Source organism: Ziziphus jujuba, chromosome 6 (genome assembly GCF_031755915.1).
Source record: "Ziziphus jujuba cultivar Dongzao chromosome 6, ASM3175591v1".
NCBI classification, from domain to species: Eukaryota; Viridiplantae; Streptophyta; class Magnoliopsida; order Rosales; family Rhamnaceae; genus Ziziphus; species Ziziphus jujuba.
Window position 1 is genome coordinate 13567037 of NC_083384.1, and position 20706 is coordinate 13587742.

General features: G+C 31.5%; 2 protein-coding genes across 3 annotated transcripts; one reads left to right on the forward strand and one right to left on the reverse strand.

The window, feature by feature from the left end:
- The first annotated feature begins 2285 nt into the window (after positions 1–2285).
- On the forward strand, positions 2286–3804 carry LOC107430560 (dolichyl-diphosphooligosaccharide--protein glycosyltransferase subunit 4A-like). 2 transcript variants are annotated; one of them, XR_009639278.1, is made up of 2 exons: positions 2286–2835; positions 3676–3797. XR_009639278.1 is itself a non-coding variant. In XM_060818072.1 (2 exons), the coding sequence occupies exon 2, from the start codon at positions 3676–3678 to the stop codon at positions 3787–3789; it is 114 nt and encodes a 37-aa protein (XP_060674055.1). In that variant the 5' UTR covers positions 2906–3376; the 3' UTR covers positions 3790–3804. The 2 variants fall into 2 exon arrangements, 1 of the variants encoding a protein (XP_060674055.1); XM_060818072.1 differs by lacking the exon at positions 2286–2835 and adding an exon at positions 2906–3376 and having other exon boundaries at positions 3676–3804.
- A 485-nt stretch (positions 3805–4289) lies between these two features.
- Positions 4290–10963, reverse strand: LOC107430559 (uncharacterized). Its single transcript, XM_016041406.4, has 4 exons — positions 10526–10963; positions 8078–8649; positions 6139–6306; positions 4290–6023 (listed from the first exon to the last, which is right to left on the reverse strand). Exons 2-4 carry the CDS (start codon positions 8612–8614, stop codon positions 4305–4307), a joined length of 2424 nt encoding a protein of 807 aa, XP_015896892.3. The 5' UTR covers positions 8615–8649; positions 10526–10963; the 3' UTR covers positions 4290–4304.
- Between the last annotated feature and the right edge of the window lie 9743 nt (positions 10964–20706).

Here is a 20706-nt window from a genome sequence, read left to right on the forward strand (position 1 = left end):
TAATCAGGTCCCCTTCTCTCTTCCACCGAGAGAGATGAGAAAGCGAGACAACCGAGATTTCTAAAATTTTCCGACCGACAACTGACATTTCCACCAGATTTCCACCATTATCCATCGGAAATTTGAGATTTCTATCGATTTCTGACGATATCGGCTATATTTTATGGCAACGACGATATTTCTCCGGCACCACGTATAGATATTTCTTCCCCCCCTTTGTCGGTGTCGTCGGTCACCAAAAACCGATATTGTCACCGAAATTTCAAAGTTCTCGATGACTTTTTCTTCCTTGATTACAACTAGTAAAGTCCCACCTACATTGAAATTCGCTTTCCCCTTGTGCCGGTGGTTACAATTCCTTCTCGACCTCCGTATGATTACCTTGTTGGTCTCTCATTGATAAAATTGCATTCCAAATACGTTCCTGCTACACTTCTTTTCAATGCATCATGACATGTTTGATTTTACTCGTGCTTAGCTCCCAAGAATGCATAATACATACATATATATATATATATATATATATATAAAATGCTCACATTAAAACAATATATTTTAGTAATTAAGTTTTTTTTATTAACTTTTGGATTATATTAATAACTAAAATTTAAAATTTAAAAGCTAGTTTAATATAGATTTAGTAACATATTAAATAACTACATCTTTATTTACATAAAATAAACTTTATCAGATTTCAATAATTTTAAATTTTAACCGTTAATATGAATTAAAAAATTTTAAAAAAAATTCTAATATTAGAACTTGATTTGTGATTGACAATATATATATATATATATACATATATAGTTTTACTATTTGTTATCATAAGTAACCACCATCTTATATGATAAATTATAATTAAAATATTTAATTTTATTATTTTTAATAATAAAATTAAAAATAAATCATTTAATAATAATAATTTAAATTATCATCTAATAATCACAAACCACATATTTGTGTGTGTGTGTGATTTTGTCCTAACAAAGAAGTTGCAAGGATGTTATAGTTTTTTTTTTTTTTTGACTAAAAAAAAAAAGACTTCCCGATAATATCATAGGCATCAGGCCGTAGTTATGCACCACGCGACATGGGATCATCCAAGATAATAACGAGGTATGCCAAGACTCGAACCTTAACTTCCAGACTCGCAAGTGCGAAACCTAAACGACTTCCTTTTGCTAAATTACCATCCTCGGTGGTTGGGAGGATGTTATAGTGTGTGTATGATTTTGTCCTAACGAAGAAGTTGCGAGGATGTTACAGTAAAAACTTGTAAGGTTCGTTCTTGTAATTAAAGTCCAACTTGTTGAAGGACAATATGTTATTAAATATGTAAGGATAGGTCATTAAATATATAAGGTCGTAAATTGTACTGAGAGATGGACATATTCATAATTTTAGCTGGAAAGTAACGGCCATGCATGTTTTTGCAAAAATTTGCATCCATTTGTTCTTTATTTTGTTACCTTCCCTTGTATCAATTCCTTCGAATAAAAAACGAAATTATATGGATATAAACAAGAACTAAAGCATTGATTTTTTTTTTTTCATTTCTTGACTGTTTATTAATAACATAGCTAAGAATTTTAGTAGTTGTCCTTTAGTGGTATTTTTATATGGTAAAGTTCATCGCCTTATTCTCAATCTTTTTAAAAAGCTATATATACCCAAAGAATCGAAATTTTTTGTTCAAACAAAGAAAAGAAAAAAGGATTCTAGTCTTTTTCATCAATGTGGTCCAATATATCTAATTATAATATACGAAAAGGACAAGTACCGAAGAAGATTACAAATGAAAAAAAATAATTAAATGAAAATGAGTGTACAAACGGCAGATGAAGAAAAGTTGAAAGTAGTTATTACCCAAAAAAAAAAAAAAAGAAAAAAAAGAAAAAAAACAGTTGAAAGCTTTTTTGAGTGAATAAGAAAGATGCTTTTCGATGGTATTATAGGCATCAGATGCAAGTAATGCGCCACATGTGATTGCTATATGAAACTTCAAAGTAATGGCAGAGTTTGTCAAAACTCAAACTATAATTTCTAAACTCGTAAATATGATAAGTGAATGATTTTTTAAATTTTTTTTTTTTTTTTTTAACGTTTGAAAGTGGTAAGTAATAAAGTGTGGGTAATGGTACGTTAAGAAATGTGTGCCTAAATCCGAGTGCCAACGTTAATTGAAAACTACACATACTGACAACCTTCACTTCACCCAAATCCAAAAGGACAACAAAATGGTTAGCTTCTGCATCTACACACACCCTTTCGTTTCCAAAGAAATGACAACTTTCTTCTCCACTCTAATCCCTTCTTGGCTTCAGTTTCTGAAAAATTTCTTTTCAAGTTTTAGAAGCAGCTTCTAAAAAGTGTTTATACAGATTTCTTGAAAGAGTTTTTGCCACAGCTCTTCTTGAAGTGTAATGTAGCTTCTTTGGAAGGAAAACTGAAGCTCTAAAAGTAAAAAGCAGAATTAAAAGTTCTCCCAAACATTGACTTTAAGGGCAGGCAAAGCAAAATGCAAATCTTTATTTTATTTGTATAAGATTTCAACACTCAGGTGATAACAGATTGAGGACAAAGGTTCAAGTGGGTTGGAAGTTAATTTGGTCTTGGCTCATACTTCATTGTTGGACATGGGCCATAAGAAGTTTGAATATGGAACCCAAATTGAAACCCCTTTTGGGCAGCCTGTCTCTGACGACCTTAGTTTTAGTCCAACAATGACATTTTTAAATTATAATAAGCGAGCAGTGCAACTCGTATCATAGCCTCCACTAGAAACGAGTGCACCTTACCAAAATTTTGTTCAGTGTGATTGCTGAAACTTTTAAGGTTCTTCATTTGTCATTCTCTTAATTATATTCCTTATAATATTTATTTATTTATTTTATTGAGTAATTCTCTGGTTTCTTACTTTTTTTTTTTTTTCTCAGTGAAATGTTAAAAGAGTTTTAGAAATTTTTTGTCATGGGGTTGATTTTCGGTTTATGATAATTGAATAATCTGGTTGTGCATGTAGTTTTGTTTTGTATTGAACGGTGTGAAGGGTTTGCATAGGTTGTTGTTATTGTTGTTTTACAGTAATTATTTAGTTTTGGTGAAATTTCAAACTGGGAGATTATTAATTTGGTGGAAAGAATCCATTTCTAGGCTTTTGGTGATATGCCCATTTGCTCAGGATGGAAAATTATTTAGACGGCTCTTGTGGGATATGTAAATCAAGGAATGGTTGCTAGACTCAATATTGAGAAGAAAACGGTGGGAAACAATATTTTACTTTTAGAGCTTGGAATCCCAGTAGAAGGGAGGAAGGAAATCTCATTTGTTTTCTGGAAAAATGCATATGGCCTTTGGAGTTGCTGCCATATAGAAAGTTAGTATAACTAATGCTGTGATATATGTACTGTTGTAATACTGGCGATACTAGTATGTATGAGGATGCCCTTGATCCATGTACATTTGCTTGGTTTTTAATTTATTGGGTAGTCTTTACTGTTTGTGTTAATATATGCTCAAAAGTCATTTTTGTACTTCTTTGCAGTTTATACGTTTCTTTATGTTGGAACGGTTTGTTTCAATGTTATTAATATTGTTTTACTTACAGTATGTAAAAGTATTTGGTGATGCATTGAAGACTGCTACTAATTTGCTATCCTGCATGTGATTTTACAGATGTTCGAAGATCAAGACCTGGGTTTCTTTGCCCATTTTCTGGGCATCTTCATTTTTGTTCTGGTAGTAGCATATCATTATGTGATGGCTGACCCAAAGTATGAAGGCAATTAAGATCTGAATTTTTCATTTTTTTTTGTTTTGTTTTGTTTTGTTTTTTAATATTCCCCCTCCCTAACATGCATATGCTGCTTGACTTTTTAATGCTGTTGAAGTAGCATTTTTTCTTGGAGGAATTCTGATTGTGTAGTGGAAATTGGTACTTACTGCTGGTGATGCAGTGCGATTTTGAATAGGTGTAAACCATATGAGAAAACTTTTCCTGGAGTTTGAGATTCATGACTCATTTAAGGATTTCATCATGTAATTGTCTGGTGTTCTTCCAATGTTGCAAACTCTGTTTATAGATAGTATTGAGGAAAGAATAACTGTTTTAGTCACTCGCAATATGGTTAGATATTTGCACTTTTTTCCTTGGATCTATCAAATTTACATTAGGCATTGCGAAAGCACACATAGAATATATGATCTATTGGTTGAATTAGTCAGTTCAAATAGGACATGATTTATGAAAGTTGATGTATTACCCAAACACGCCTATTTAATATAGGGGGCATTGGATATTGATATTAGGTATGCATCCAAATTATTTTACAGAGAATTTTGTATAAATTTCTCTGACTTGACGGATTCTCCCATTGAACCAGTTCTTTCACTTGATTTTCGATCTCCATAGTTTCCCTTGCTACATTTTGGATGCAGAACCCCAGGCCTGTCGAACAGAGAACCATTTGGCTCTTAGGCTCTTTACCTTCTTCTATGCATATCTTATCAAATTCGTCCAAGTGTTGAAGAAAAGAACTTAAAATGTTCTGTACTTCTCTATTTTCTGTAGTCAAACGCTTAAATGCATTTCTATTTGATGACTTTCCAAGCTCAATGTCATGAGATGTATTATCCCTTTGTGAGGCTTCCTCGAATACTTGAAAGGATGCTGAAGTAGCCTCTTGAAGGGATTTCAAGGAAGAGCCAACTTTCTTAGTGAAACGCTCTAGATCATCATTCATGTGCTGTAGTAGCTCCCTTAAAGGACCTTCAAAATTCTGTGATGCTTCTGTGAGGAATTCTATTTGATAGGAAATGAAAAGTAGAAGATTCACCATTGCTGATAAAGATTCCAAGAGCTTAGTGTAACAAGCACCATGGAAGGGCAAGAACCAAAAATTAGGCTCCAGTTGTGCTTCTTGAATGAACTTTTCTAGTTCATTGACATGATGTGTAAGCTGGTGCTGCTTATCACTCAATGGCTTAGAGGCTGGCATGTTTTTCTGCTGGCTGCAAAGAGTTATATTTCTGATGCAATCTCCAAGTGCTCCTATGCTCTGTGAAAGTTCAGTTTTTGCAAGAGTTGCTGCTCTCACAGGATTCAAGAGTATCTCTACTAAAATGAAACAGAGTAATCCAATTGAAGCCTCTATAATTCTAGCAATTGCAAACTCACTTGGAGCGCCATAATCTTTTCTACCCACAATCAATAGTGCCCCTATAGCTGCTGAAAACCCACCAGCTTGGCCATAAATTCTGCTATGAATTAGGAAACTGGAGATAATGATCCAAGGAAGTAGGGCTAAGAGTCTTAGCTCCAAAAATCTTTGGAATACAAATAAACATAGAATTCCATAGATTGATCCCATCACCGTTCCTTGTGCCCTAGCATTTGCAACATTAAATGTGGCTTGCCTTCCTGTTACAAAACTGATTGCAATCGTGAGTCCTGACCAATATCCATTTTCTTTTTGGTAAAGCAATCCAAAGAATACAGCAAGACCTAATGACAGTGAGCACTTGAGTGCAAAACTGAATTTCTGGCTTCTTGCTCTTATATTGAGATTGCTCCAGGCCTTTCGGAAGTTGTATAGTATTTCCTTTGATTCTTCACTGTCCTCGTTTAGATTGTTTGGAAGATCTTGGGAAACTGGTGGTCCATCTGTGAGAAGTGCCATACAGTATAAGAGGAACATAGCTGACAAATCCTCTTGGGTTGTGGAGGTCGTTTTAGTTGTCCAAATAGGTCTGTCTAAAGTTTCTCCCTTGCCCTCTGGAGCTGTAGTTCCATCAAAAGGTGCTGAGCACTTGGCTTGCTCTAATTTTAAGCCAGCTTGTACTTTGGAAACATGTAACACATGCTTTAGTCCATCATCCATCATTTGAACAGGAATTGAAGGGCAAAAAGATAAGGATATCTCCATCCCCCTTAAAGGTAATTCCATTTCTTGCAATTTCTTTACCAAGTCTATGTCATTAGCTTTTAGAAATTTCAACTGTGGTCTTTCCCACTTCATGCCTCCCTGGTTAGAAGGAAATTAATGTTTTTTTTATTAGGCTGAAATAAACAAAAATCTCAAGTCTCAACTGTACTACGAACATTAGTCAATGCAATAAATTTTTGAATATCAAGCTTACCAGATTATTTTTGATATCTTGAAGGAGTCTAGCTCCAGATTTGGAGAGAGCCTTTTCTTGACAAATTAATTCCCTTGCAGCTGTCTGGTCTTGGGCAGATATGGCCTCCACCATAAGTGTCATCCTCTCGGATGCATTTTCGGCATACAACCGACATGTTTTCCTAAGCTGTGAATGTAAACAGCAACTAGATTAGTCATATCAGATCAATATATATATATATATATAGGATAATTTTATGATACGGTCCATCCACATGCAGATCTATACCAAAGTCGATGCTTTTAAACATCGGCTTTGCTTTGTGTATGTAACAATAAAACCGATATTTTTTTTTTTTTAAATGTCAGCTTTGGTGTAGTCATCATACGGACGGTCCGCACCGTAGTCTCACCTTATATATATATATATATATATTTTTTTTTTCCCATACTTATTACTATTATCACTTCTTTATGATATGTTTGCCAATAGGAAAGTAGTAGACAAAAATGCGAAAATTATAACGAAGATGATATATGAACTAGAGACAAGAATTAGTGTACGGCTTATAAAATTTATTTTTACCTTGAAACAAATGTGGGGTTCCTTTTCTTTCTTTTCCGTACTATTTTTCTCCCTTATTATTCTCTCCCTAGCCCCTTTTAAGGTTCTATTCTCTACAAGTCACGGACACCTTGTTGAAAATGCAAGAGCATTACTAATAGACAGAGGGTATTATGGGAAAAAGAGTTAGGAAGTTGGCTTAATCTGTACACATGACATGCTATCGTTATTCTGCTAAATAGATGCAATAGAAGGAAAAAGACTATCTTGATGATTTGCATATACAAGCCATTCAATGTTTCAGACCCCATGGACTTGGTTTTTCCAGCTTTGCATTGAAGCAACTGTGATTATGATTATTCCTTCTTGGGTTTTTTTAAATGCTCTTACTCCCTTCTTTGGCATCTAAAATCTTACAAATCTATACCGTGATTATTTTATGAGTGCCTTAATCTGGGAAATCCAAATAAGATACCACTTGTATTAGTGGCGACAACAACATTATTATTATTATTATTAGTTGTGATGTCTTAATTTCTCAATCTATTTCAAGTTATCTATTATTATTATTTTCTGTAATTGCTTTATTATCAATAAAAGAGGAATATACTTTCACCTTTAGGTACATTTGGCTGGGAAAAAAAAAAATTGTTAAAGAAAGAACTTTTGGTTCTTTATGAATTTGACAATAGATTGAGGCTTCCCCCCCCTCTAAATATCTTATATAAAGTTAAGTTGATTTAATATGGCTAACTATCTTTCCTTATTTGGAAAATGTTTTTAGTTAATAATTTTGTGCCTGTAGCACTACCGTTATCTTAATTGGAAATGCTAATAAAATATTTAACTCAAATTTAATGAGCAAATATCTAAGCATGTTTTTGAATCTTATGTTTTATTTATCCTTGCCATCTAGTCCTTTCTCCTTTTCTTGCTTTTCTTGTCATGTCAATTCTAGGTTTGGACCAAAAGATGCATGCCATGGTTTCTCTGCCGTGGCAAGCGGCAGGCTTGCTTAAGAAATTTGTAAACTTATTATTCCAAATGCACTGCCAAGGCATCAAAAATAATTTATTCATCAAGGGTAATTTATGTATTTCAATAAAATACATTGTTATATATATATTTTTTTTCGTATTCAGATTTAAAAATAAAAAATAAAAAATTATATCTAACTTTATCATTTAAGTCTTATGAATTAAGGTCTATTAAGATTTTAAGATATGTGCCTGAGATTTAATATTGACCATGGATTCATTCTTACAAGCTTAAGATTTTAAGATATGTGCCATGGATTCATTCTTACAAGCTTAATTTTGTACATTCCAATTTGCTTTAATAAAGAATTGCAATATTTCTAAAACACCAAAATTAGCAAGTCAAAATTAATTACCTCACAGTAAGCTAGCCGAGGATATGGAAATAACATAGCCAAAACAGAAGCCAAAGCTCCAACAGCAGTGCTTGATGCTACATGAATTGGGTGCATGAAAACACCAGTTTGCGAACCATGAACCACAGTGCCTACATAAACAATCACGATCTGACCAAAAGCAATCCGCTTTGACATCAAGTGTGTTGATTCCGGCAACGCTACCAAAAACGCATTGATTGCCACTGCCACTGCTGCCACCAATTCGTTCTTAAACCTTGCCGGTCCAATCAGCCAGAGACTAAGCATAGAAGGGATCACAACCTGAACCGTGGCATAGAGAACATGCCAAGAGCTTCTCAAGGTGTCACCAAGTGTTGCTTCCGAAACAACCAATATGGTGGTCACGTAAGAGAAAGCCGGGTAGGTTAATAACCGCCGGAGAGGTACCGGACCATAGAGTGTGGTGCAGCCTACTATGATGCAAGCCAAACTCGTCCGCAGTGCGGAGCCTAGGCGTTTGCGCCACAACCATGCATGGTAATTTTGGTACCTCATTGTTGAAGAAACTGACTTTTCTTTTTATTGATTACCTATAGAGTAAAATGTATCAGGATTGGCTTCTGGGGCTTTTTTATTTTATTTTAATATATATATCGAGAAATTAAGGCTTTGAGGGCATCGAAGCTTAGCATAAACTAGTATGAAAAGGGTTGGCAAATAAAGAGGTAAAAAACATATTGTTCTTCTCATGGAGGATAAAAGATCTCTCCGCTAGTTGATGAGTGATTACAAGTAGTATTCTATAATTGAAGAACTGTATTCAAAAGTTATATGCCAGTTCAATACTCCTAAACAAGTTTTTTTTTTTCTGGTGAATATCCTCCTAAACCAGTTGGATCTTTGTAAAGTTGGCCGAATACATTTTATTTTACTTTATCATATTGATTGACATAAATGGCCATTTTTAGGTCAATACAATGTTAAATCTATATATAATTCATACATAAATATGTTTAAGTAAAAGATGATGATTAATATGTAGTTTGATTTGAGAATTCAAATATAGCCAATGGAGCAAAGTTTGGCTGGGTTGTGGCATAACAATCATCATTGTTAGTGTAAATTTACCCCAAAACACACAAAGGGACATGTAGTAAAATTAAAATTAAAATACATGCATATAATAAAACCTTAAAGGGTTGATTATAACAAGGATTGGTTGCACTTTTACCACCAAACTGTGTCATTTTTGGGACGTTAAAAATTCTCAATTGCTGGAAAAAAGTTTTAAATTGTTCTCTTTATGTTGGAGTATATGACAGAAATTGTTGTTTGTATCCAAATTAAGACATTAATTTCAAGAATCTTGTAACTAAGATATTTGTATGTTGTAGAGGTAGAGAAGGTAATTATTATTAGGGTATTTGGTGTTGAGGAGCATGAGGGATGGTGGACCAATTATTTTAAAACAGCCAATGAGAGAATGTTCGATTGAAGCAACATGGTTTTAAAACTTTCTATGCAATATGCCAATTTATTAAGCTGGCACAAAAATATATGCCAATAGCACATGTACACAGAATATGCGCCCCACCCAACAACCCCCCCCCCCCCCCCCCCCCCCCCCCCCCCCCCTCTCTCTTGCCACACAAATAGCTTACTTACTTTCTCATTTCAAAGATGCTATCAATACCACATATATGGGTCGGCAATCATTCCCATGGTTAGGTGACGATCACTAATATTCGTATGTTTGGGATTAAGCAAGTAATAGGGGGAAATTTATTTATTTTAAAATGAAATTAACATTTGATGCGCCATTTGTTAAGATGTTCATAAATTATGTGTAGTTTGCTTGCTTTAATTATTTGTTAGTATTAGTTAGTGATAATTAAAGTTTATTAGACATTTTAAATAATTATAAATCTAAAGAAGAGAGAAAAAAAAAAAAAAACAAATAAAACGCATTTTGAAATTATGTTGGTTTTTATTTTTTTCCTTTTTATTTACATTTGTAGTTATTTGATATGTCTAACAAATTTTAATGAATAGAAACTATTCTAACAAATAATTAAAATATATAAACTACACACAATTAGTAAGAAAAAACATTAACAAATACCATGTAAACAAACTACACACATTAACAAACTGAACATAGGGAAAAACAAAATTAAAATTAAAAAAGAAAAGGAAAACATGAAATTAAAACAGCAATTAACATTTTGAATTTTCATTTTTTTTTTTTTGAGATTGGGGAATTTGAATATTATTGTTTAAGGAAACTGTCTAGTATTTATTAACAAGAAAATTAATATTAGAAAAAAAAAGTTATATGCATGGCTTAGAAACAATAATAAAATCATAAAATTTAGAAACTAAATAGAAATACTTGTAAATGTAACATAAAATTCTTAATGATATGGTTAATAGCACGTAAATCATGTGATTATTTAGAGCTCATACCTTTTGGCTTTTCTTTTGTATTTCTTCAAGAATTACAAAACAATAAAGCATGTCATGGACACATGTACATGCATCCTCCCAAACTATCGTAACAAACGGTACTGAAGCTAGCTCTTCTATCCCTCTAGGTGTAGCATTTCACTGCCTGTTGACCAAGAAAACAAAGTGTAAAGACTTATGGATTGAAAAAGCAAGCTCCGGAAGAATATGTTGTAGCTCTGATTTTGAACTCATCATTCATGCCTAGTATGCTTTAGCTATTTGTGTGGTTTTTGATGAATCTGGTAAGGTAGAATTTAACACTATATATAAAAAAAATAAAAAAAATAAAAAAACCATCATTTTCAACATTATGGTAATTCTAGTTTCTTGGTGAAGAAGAGCTGGTTGTCTCTCAAATGACAATCAGATTGTCAAGTCATATGCAGAGAGTGGACAAAATTCAATTAGGAATTATCAATCTGCAACTAGGGTTCAGAGAAATCAAATTCATTAATTTAGATGATTTTTGGCCACCCATGGTGGAAAGAGTTCCCTCTGACATAGGGTATGTGGCATATATAATATATTATCTATACGTGGAGAGCTACCATGGAAATTTTCCTATCAAATAGTACGCCCTATGGCATGTTACGCAAGTTTTTTTTTTTTTTTTTTTTTTTTTTGTGGTTAAAATTAAATGGATTCTCATCTTCATTTTCATAGAAAGCAATTAATACATGGTCGTTGAAGGTTTCTCCTTATAGGGTCATTGACGGTACTATTATCAATTTCAAACTTTCTGAGTTGATGATGTGTTAGATTTTGATGCAAAATCCAAAAAATCGATATCCATAAAAATATCGAGAATTTAAAATACGAAAATTTCTATTAAAATGTCGAAAAATATTGAATATCAATAAAAAATCATAAAAAATGATGAAAATTTATTTTAAAAAATAAAAATTTTTATTCAAACTTTAGAATAAGCTTATTTAATCCATCAATTATTAAATTGATTATAAAACTTGCTAAAATATTGAATGGATGTTATATTCTTCTTAGTGAATTAATTTATAATAAACATGAATTAGCATAGATGAATTATTATTAATAAAAATATGTCAAAAAATACATTTATGATAAAATTATTTATGAATTAAAATATATAAAACAATTATTACAATTAAATTGTAGTTCATAAATGTCATTTTAATACCACATAGAACTTTTAGATGGTTGAAAATCATCGGTTTCTTGCTTATTTTGATTTTGAAATGTGAAATGTGAGAAGCAGTTATGAAAAAATGTATCTTCTTGATAATTTTGCATATAATTATTAATATACCAATCATATGGATCTTGCATTATTGGTTGACTACGTGCATAACTACTACTCTCTGATGGTTGAGTTTGAGATGGTACCCATGAGTTGCTACTTGATGATATTCTATAAATATCCATTGAATAAGAGTTATGAAAATGACTTTCAAACCTCATAGATCCAAAATTCATAGAAATCGAATATTCTTCTTGTTGTGACATCTCTATTATAGATTTTTCTTTACATATATAGTCTTTTCCAATAATACCGAATCCTTGACCTGCATCTCTACTTTCATGATCTTCATCTTGTGTTGCATGTATGTAATATTGTTTACCAGTAAATGGACTTAATCCATCTTCTCGACCTGGTGATTCCATTTGCCACTACCTCTTTTAACTTTTTCAAAAATGTTTAAAAAAAAAAAAAATTGTGAATTATCAGGAATTTTTTTATTTTCAAACAAACATTGTTATTTTATATGTATATATTTCATCATCTATTTACCCACATTTGTAAAACAAATATTCCCGATAATAAAATTTGCCAGGTTAAAAAATATAATGTACAATCCTTATATTTTTGCTTTATTGATATTCAATAAGTAGAACTTATTAATGTTATTCAATTCAATTTATTCTATTTTGCTTATATCACTAAATTTTTAAAAAGCAATTAAAAGGTAAAAAAATTATCAATGAAGTTAATTTGATAAATATTTTTACTAAATATCAATAATATTTATGAATTTTTTTAAAAAAATTTAAAAATTCCCTGGATATTTTTCAAATTTCAATAGAAATTTTCATAGAAATTATAGATTTTTTTTAATCAAATCGTTAAGGATTTGATATGGATATTTTATGGAAATTTTAACGAAATTTTAAAAATTTTAATGGATATTGTGGAAATTCTATCTATTTCTGTTTCGACCTTAAATTTTATTTCGACCTCTTCCAAAAATAAAAATATCGAGGAAATTTTGAAAATAATATTGGATATTTTAAACCTTGTTTTGATGCACATAACATTTTCAATAATAAATATAGATTGATTTTAATGTATTATAAAATTGATATTTTTTGAATTGGTATAAATGTATAAATAAATATAAAATTGTTCTTAAATGATAATGTGCCTTAGCTTATTTAAAACTATTAATTAATTATATATTTAATTAATTTTTTTCATAATCGACTTTTTAAATAAATATTTAACAAAAAACTTCTAAAAGTAAATATTTATTTTGATAATGCCTAAGCCATATTAGTTGGACATTTATTCTATACAGAAAATTTACTAGAAAACTATTTATATTATTTATGTGATATATTTATTTTTACAATCCTTAGTTTTTATTAGGAATGCACTCAAATCCATATCAAATAATTAAGATTACATGGCTAAAATTTAATAATGCATGATTTTATTATTAGATCTTCTATGAACTTATAATAGGACATGTGGCACGCCAAGGAGGTGAAACTTCATACTTTCAACCAAATAATTAATAATTTTCTTCTGTGTTAGCTAATAATTTTATTTATTTTATTTTATTTTGGATTTTAAAATAGAATTTTTTTTTTGAAAATCAAGAACAGAGCAGCAAATATCCAACTCTATCCAATATTTTAATGAATAAGGATATTTTTGAAAATGTTTGTGAATAAAAAAGGTGTTATCTAAGAACTAAGAAGAAAGACCTAAAAATTCAGCCCCACCAACCCAACAACACCCCCCCCCTTTTCTCTTACCCTTTCTTTTTTCCTCCTTTTTCAAATAACCCGTGCATTTCATCTGCTAGTGAGCTTGTTCTCCTTGGCATTTCATCTGCTCTCACTCTCTTTTTCTTGTATTTTCTCACTTTTGAAGCTAAAGGCAGGTAAATTTTTTTTCTCTTTTTCTCTTATTCCCATATTTGATCTCTTTTGTAATTTTTAAGTTCTTTTTTAACATGGGTATGTAATAAATTAGTTTATGAGTTGTTGTATTTGAGTTTAAAGATACTTAGGTGATAATAGTGTGGAAATAGGGAAAAAATTATGTAGAAATGAAAAATCGCAAAAACTAGTAAAATCGGAGGAAAATTGGCGAAAAAGATGAATTTCCGCCATTTTCCTCCAGTTTGTCGGTTTTCGCAAGTTTTCCGCTAATTTTTCGCTAGTTTTCTGCCAATTTTCCGCCAGTAGGAAAACATTATATTTGGCCAAAAAAAAAAAAACAGAATCGACTTTTTTAAGACAGTTAATATGTTTGTTTAGTATTATTCATATTTTTATATATTTATTAATTTAGTTTAATGTTATTCATTTAATTTTGTAGTAAAATGAAAGATGATGATATTGTAATTGCAGTTTTATATAATGTAACATTGGTACAAAATGATGGTGGTAATTGAGAGTATCGAAATGGTAAAAATATAATGGTTTCCATCGGCAAGAAATGCACAAAATCAGAGTTAGAGTATGAGATTTTCAATTCTATTGAGATAGATCGAAATGAATATTTGCTAAAGCTAAAATGGATATATGGACAATGTGCATAAAAGTTGGATCCTACAGAAATACGCAGTGATAGGGATGTGAAATGCTTTCTTCAAGAAGTAAGGAATGGAGGGATGACAATGATGCGGCCTCCATTGTATGTTGAGGTGATTTCGAAAGTTGAACATGTATCTAAAAATGTTTATGAAATAGCCTTTGGCATGTGTTCTCATTACTACATGTATCCTTGTGATCATTGTATTGCTGCTTGCAAAGAGCACAAAGTACTTCTTATGGCATATGTTCTCATTACTACACCGTGGATGCATATCGTGCAGCTTATGCTGAATCCATTTATCTTGTGGTAGATGAAAATTAGTGGCATGCTCCGAATGACATGTCAAGTCGTATTGTTCTTCCACCGAGATGGACACATAGGCAAGCCAGTAGGCCGAGGATGCAACTCATACCATCTCAAAGTGAAGATGTTATTAGACGTAGATGTAGCCGATGCGGTGGTGTTGGACATTATAGGCAGAGATCTACGAATCCGTTGTCTTATGCTTCTAATTAGGAAGTTTTAATTTAATGCTACGGTTTAATATCTTTTGATACTTATTTCATATATTGGATATTATATATTCTACTCAACGGTAATGATTTATTTATGTTGTGATAATGGTGTAGTACGTATTTAGCAAATTTTTTTTTTAAGAATTTAATCCCAATTTAAAATAGGCATCCTGGAGTTGATTTTGAATATTTAGTTTACATATCATTTTATGAAATGTCCAAATGATTTTGAAAAGAAAAACAAATATATATCATTTTTTATTTTCTTTTAATTGGTTATTGATTTTAAAAGTCAATAAATTTTTTGTTAAATCCATCTTCATCTTGTATAATATTTGTCTCCACTCTCAAATTTTTTTATCCCAATATTAATTTAAATAATCTATTAGAAATTGATTTTCCAAGTGTAGGAAATTAGTTTCCGACAGGAGGAAATATTTTCCGACAATTTCCCACAGGAGAAAATATTTTCCGACAGGAGGAAAATGATTTCCGCTTGGAGAAAAAAATTTTCAACATGCGGAAAATTATCCAAAAGCTTGAATTGACTTGCATATAAGGGGTTTGTGGAAAATGGAATTCTAATAAACATGCCACATTTTGTAGACAGTTAATTAGATATTTTTACATAAAAACCCATAATTATCTTCATTAAATGAACATCAAAACCCATCATTATCTTTACATTTAAAATGCTAATATAAGAAAAAGATGCAATTATAAACATAATGAAAGTAATAAAAACAAAGAAGTAAAAATGATATTATGTTGTTCATGAATCAACCACCTAACTCATATGCTTAGTTCTTTGTTGTAAAACCTCATGAGCATACTTCTTCCTGAAATAGTAGTGAAATAGTGTCTAATATTAATTGATAGCAAAGTTGTTACTAATTCAAACAAAAACTCAGAAGAGAACCAATTATGTAATACTTATACAATACTAAATCCAGTATCATGGATAATGAGCCTAGATAAACATCACCACACAAAATTAAAAATAAAAAGCCAGAGAACCAAGGAAAATTTTGTATAGAACAATACTGATTCAATCAAATATATTACTAATTCTCAGAATTCTGGATGAAAACAAGACACTCTAAATTCTATCATTGAAAATGCACAATGTCCTATAAAAAGAAGAAAAAAAGGCCCCAATACAGTGGTATAACAAATTAAAAGTAAATTCTAAACAACAACACGAAAAGGGAAATAAAACAGAAGAGAAGGTTATAAACACGAACAAGAACCGAAGCAATATAACAGTGAAAGAGAAGAAGCAGAGAAAGATAAAGCTTTAGGATACCTTAAAATAGAAAATTTCTCAAATAAAAGAACATATTACATATATATATATATATATATATATATAAAAGACAACCACAAGGAACCTTTTTGCACAGCTGCAACCAATAAATACAATTTCCCAAAGCCAATAAAACAGATAAATCTTACCATTCCACACACGAGTTTTCACATTTGAAGAATAAAAGTCATAAATTCTATTCAAGATAATATGAACAATTGTTCACTAGAAGAAAAACTAGAATATGAAACACCCAGTTTGGTTTTTTAATTTTTTTTCTGCCACTCTTCCAGAAAATGCATCAAAATGGTGGAGAGAAAAGAAAAAGACTGTATATAAAACTTTGAATGAAGAAAGTTTCCCAGATGATGCTACCATCCTTTGTTTACTTCTTTCAAACTTCATTGACCAAAACAGCCAAATAAAACAGCCAAAAAAATTCCTCAACCCAAGCTGAATTTTCGATTATGTTAACAAACAAAATAGCCAAAAAAATATAAAAATAAAAAAAATCCAAATTCTCATTTCTTCAACTTTCTCGGGAAACAAACAGACATAGAAACGTGAGATGGGAAAAGAAAAAAAAATTATAAGTACATGAAACAAAGAAACCAAAAAAAAAAAAAAAACCCAAACCTTTATAAGAACCCAGTAAGTAAAAAGACCCAATTTTTTTTTTGGCAGAGCTAAATCCAAGCTCTTTGAGCACATAGTCCCAATCGAAAACCCATCTTCTTCAAAACAAAAACCCCAATGAATCCCATCATTCTTGCAAAAGAATCGAATGAGAACATACCAGCTTAAAAATGACTTGCAATGAGCCCTAACCTAGCTGTGTTTTGAAAAGGAAAGGGAAAGGGAAAGTAGAGAAAAAAACCAAAAACAAGAAAAGCAAACCAGCTGTGTATTGGTAAATAAAGAAGATAAAAAAAAGGTAATGAAGGATATTTTGGTCCAGATGTGTTAAAAGTTGGCTAGTTTTTAAATTTTTTTTTTTGGGCTATTTTTCAAGTTTGAATATGTGAAGTGGCTATTTTTCAAAAAAAACCTAAAATAAAACTCTTTGGGCCACCACTCTTAACGGCCGAACTTTTAGTCCAACAATGACGACATCTGTCAATTGCATTTGCAGCAAGCAGTGAGTAGTGACTCGTATTTTGTACCCTCTTCCAAATACAAGAAAGGGTTTTTTTGAAAAGTAACCACTCCCCAATTCAATTGTTGAAATATAGCAAAATTTTTTCTTTAAAAAAAAACTAGCCAACTTTTATTTCATCCTAACTAAAATACCGTTTGTTTTGTTTTTTTAGTTTTTTGTTTCTCTACTTTTCCCTTTTCCCTTCCAAAATGCATTCTAGGTTTTTTTTCAAAACACATTCTAGGGTTTTTTTTCTTCTCTAGTTTCCCTTTCCCTTTCAAAAATACCATCGTTGTTGCCATTTCAACCGTGTTCTAAGGTTGTCTTTCTCTACTTTCCCCCTTTCCATCCAAAACGCATTCTAGTTTTTTTTTTTTCCTCTACTTTCCCTTTCCCTTTCAAAGAATAATAGTCTCTGGTAGCCACTTCGACCACTTCATCGTTGCCAATTGTCAGTGTCATCCTCGCACCTCCATCGTCTAACCAAGAGCTAGAGGCAATTGCGATTGAGAGTGAGAGCCACCCAGAGGTAGAGAAAAGACACCACGCAGAGCCTTCTCACACCACCATCGGCCTTACTCTGACCTCCCGTTCGCCAATATTGTTCTCACACCATCGTCGTCCCACCAAAAACCAGAAGCAATCTTCGTCCTCACTGTCCCTTTGTCCCTCGTAATCCTTGTAGGTCTTTGTTTATTCATTGTCATCATTTTATTTAATAATTCATTAAGCTCTGCTTCGATTCCTTCGTATTTCTAGTACATTTCATTTGCTTACTGAAGGGTAGGATTTTTATGCGGTTTATTTGATTTTGTTTTATTATTTACTTATTTATTTATTTTCTCATAGTTGTTATTGTTTGAAAATTTTAGAGTGTTTTTGCCCTCATGGAATAGATGATCATTATTACATTGTTGCAATTGGTATTTTGTTTTGGTCACTAAAATGACCATAATGTTCTAGAAGTTATGTTGAAGCTCGTGGTTTTGGGCCTTTTTATACTTAATGGGATAATCACCATAATGTAACAGATATGGTATATGATTGGGGGGGGGGGGGGGGGAAGCCATTTTAAAATGGCTTTATATTTTGATGTGTTACCTCCAACCTATCCAAGTTTTTTTTTTTATTTTGTGTTTCACATCTGTATGAACATGTCCATTAGAAGTTTGAACAAACTAGAAGCAATTCCAATCCTTTTTTTTTTTTACGAGTCAATTTGTCGCTGTGCTTTGACTTTGAAATTACCTTTTCACATTTTTTATACTCTATTTTTTTATATTATATATTACACTATTTAAATCAAGTTAGCCATAGGATTTCATGACAGCAAACAGCTTTTTAATTTATGTAGCTTCAAGATTTCATATTCAAATTTTACTTTTCAAAATGCATTTGTAAATATGTTTGTAGCTGGCAATTTAAATTGCAAAGAGCCATAGTTATCATTGATTGTGTCTTTTTTAAAAAATCCAATGTACTTTGTATGCTAACCTATAAAATGTATCCTTACTAAGTCATGGTAGGTCCTTATTTCCTTGCAAAATAGACTTTTGTTGCTATGGAATAAGCTGCCTTATAGAGAAGGGGATGAAAAGCATTTGAGTTGATTGCTGATAACAAATATAGATGAAATGTTATGGGTGCATTTCATGTACACATGGTGATCAGCATATGACCTTTTGTTGCCGACTTGTATATTAGTTGCTTCGTATGGTGATTGCTTTCATGGTTTCTTTTTATCATGAGTGATATTTCGGTTATATGCCTCCGCAATATGTGATTTTATTTATACTGTAGAGCATAAGTATCATCATAAGCTATATTGACTGCAAGATTTCTAAGTATGTCTTTATCAAGCCCTATAGTTCTTTGAGAAGCTAATGTTCTATTATGGACAGAGTTTATAACAATGCATGCTATGAGTGATTGCAAGTGTATATCTGATGCTTCATAAATCCTAGATTTTCACATATCTTTTGGAGTTACAAGAAGAGAACTCTAATTTATATGTGCAAATTTCTACTTATTTTTTGGTTTTCATTTTATACATAATTCTTAATAAAACGATTTCGAGTAGTTTTGCATGTATTCTTCCTTTTTGCATGTATTCAAGATTCTTTGCACCTAATATCTGGTATCCTTCATTTATATATTTGTTTTTCCTCATGTAGATGTAAAACATCTTGGCCCTCCAAATATCCTCCGTTTTGAAGTCTTGAGTTCTAATTTTGATAGATATAGCCTGAAGATTGAAGTTGAAATTCTTGAATTTTGGAGATGTGGGAAATTGGGTTTGGAAGTGGTATTGGAGAAGATGATGATGTGGCCATGGTCATGATATGGTATTCCATGTGGCGTGTTAAGGTGTCTCAGTGTTGAGGTGGCTGTGATGATATGGAAATTGTGTGTTTTTTTATTTGGGTTGATATTTATAATTTTTTTGGGAAATTATTATATAAATTGAACACTTTAAACATGTTATTTTTGCCCATATATTGCATATGATGATTTCTAGATGTGTGGTTTTGAAAATATATTATATATGTTATGCCGCTTGTGATGTTGGATATTATGGTTGATATTGGATGCTAATACTATGTAATTATTGATATTGGATATTGATTTGACATGTTTGAATATTGGATTCTTATATAATTAGGATTATGGTGGTCCAAGGTTTAGGCTTTATCACTAATTTGGTTTGGCCAATCAAGGAATAGAAGTAGGAAAGCAGATTGGATATAGGACAATACATGGTATAGGTTGAAGCTTGCTCTGCCGGGTTCTGTTTGGTATGGAGATGTCCTTGCCATATGTCTTTGCCAAGTATAAGGAAATTTTCATATGATGTTGAAGTCATTTGTTAGTTTGCTCTTATGTATAGATAATGATGTATTTTGATGTAAGGAAAACCAATTTACCTTATAGAAAATGTGCCATGTTTATTTATTAGAATTCCATTATGCACAAACTTCTTACATCTAGCTCAATTGTAGCTTCTGTAAATTTTTCCGCTTGTCAAAATTTTTTTCCTCCAAACAGAAATATTTTTCTTCTGTCGAGAACTAATTTTCTCCAGTTAGAAAATCAAGTTCCAATAGATGAGTAAATTAATATTGAGGTGAAAAAAAGGAGGGCGGAGACAAAATACGTCATGAACCTAATGAATGGAAGTCCAATGGATTTAAATGTAAAGATAATGATGGATTATTTTGATGTTTATTTATCAAAGATAATGATGGGCTTTGATGTAAAAGATATCTATTAACTGTCTACAAAATGTGGCATGTTTATTAGAATTCCATTTTGCACAAACCCCTTATATGCAGCTTAATTCAAGCTTCTGGATAATTTTCTGCCTATCGGAAATTTTTT

Excerpts from the sequence above, each read along its gene's own strand:
- LOC107430560 (XM_060818072.1), top strand. The coding sequence starts at position 3,676 with ATGTTCGAAGATCAAGACCTGGGTTTCTTTGCCCATTTTCTGGGCATC.
- LOC107430559 (XM_016041406.4), bottom strand. The coding sequence starts at position 8,614 with ATGAGGTACCAAAATTACCATGCATGGTTGTGGCGCAAACGCCTAGGC. Across the intron at positions 6,307-8,077 it reads CTCGGCTAGCTTACTGTGAG|CTTAGGAAAACATGTCGGTT; the intron begins GTAATTAATTTT and ends TTACATTCACAG. Across the intron at positions 6,024-6,138 it reads AAGATATCAAAAATAATCTG|GGAGGCATGAAGTGGGAAAG; the intron begins GTAAGCTTGATA and ends CCTTCTAACCAG.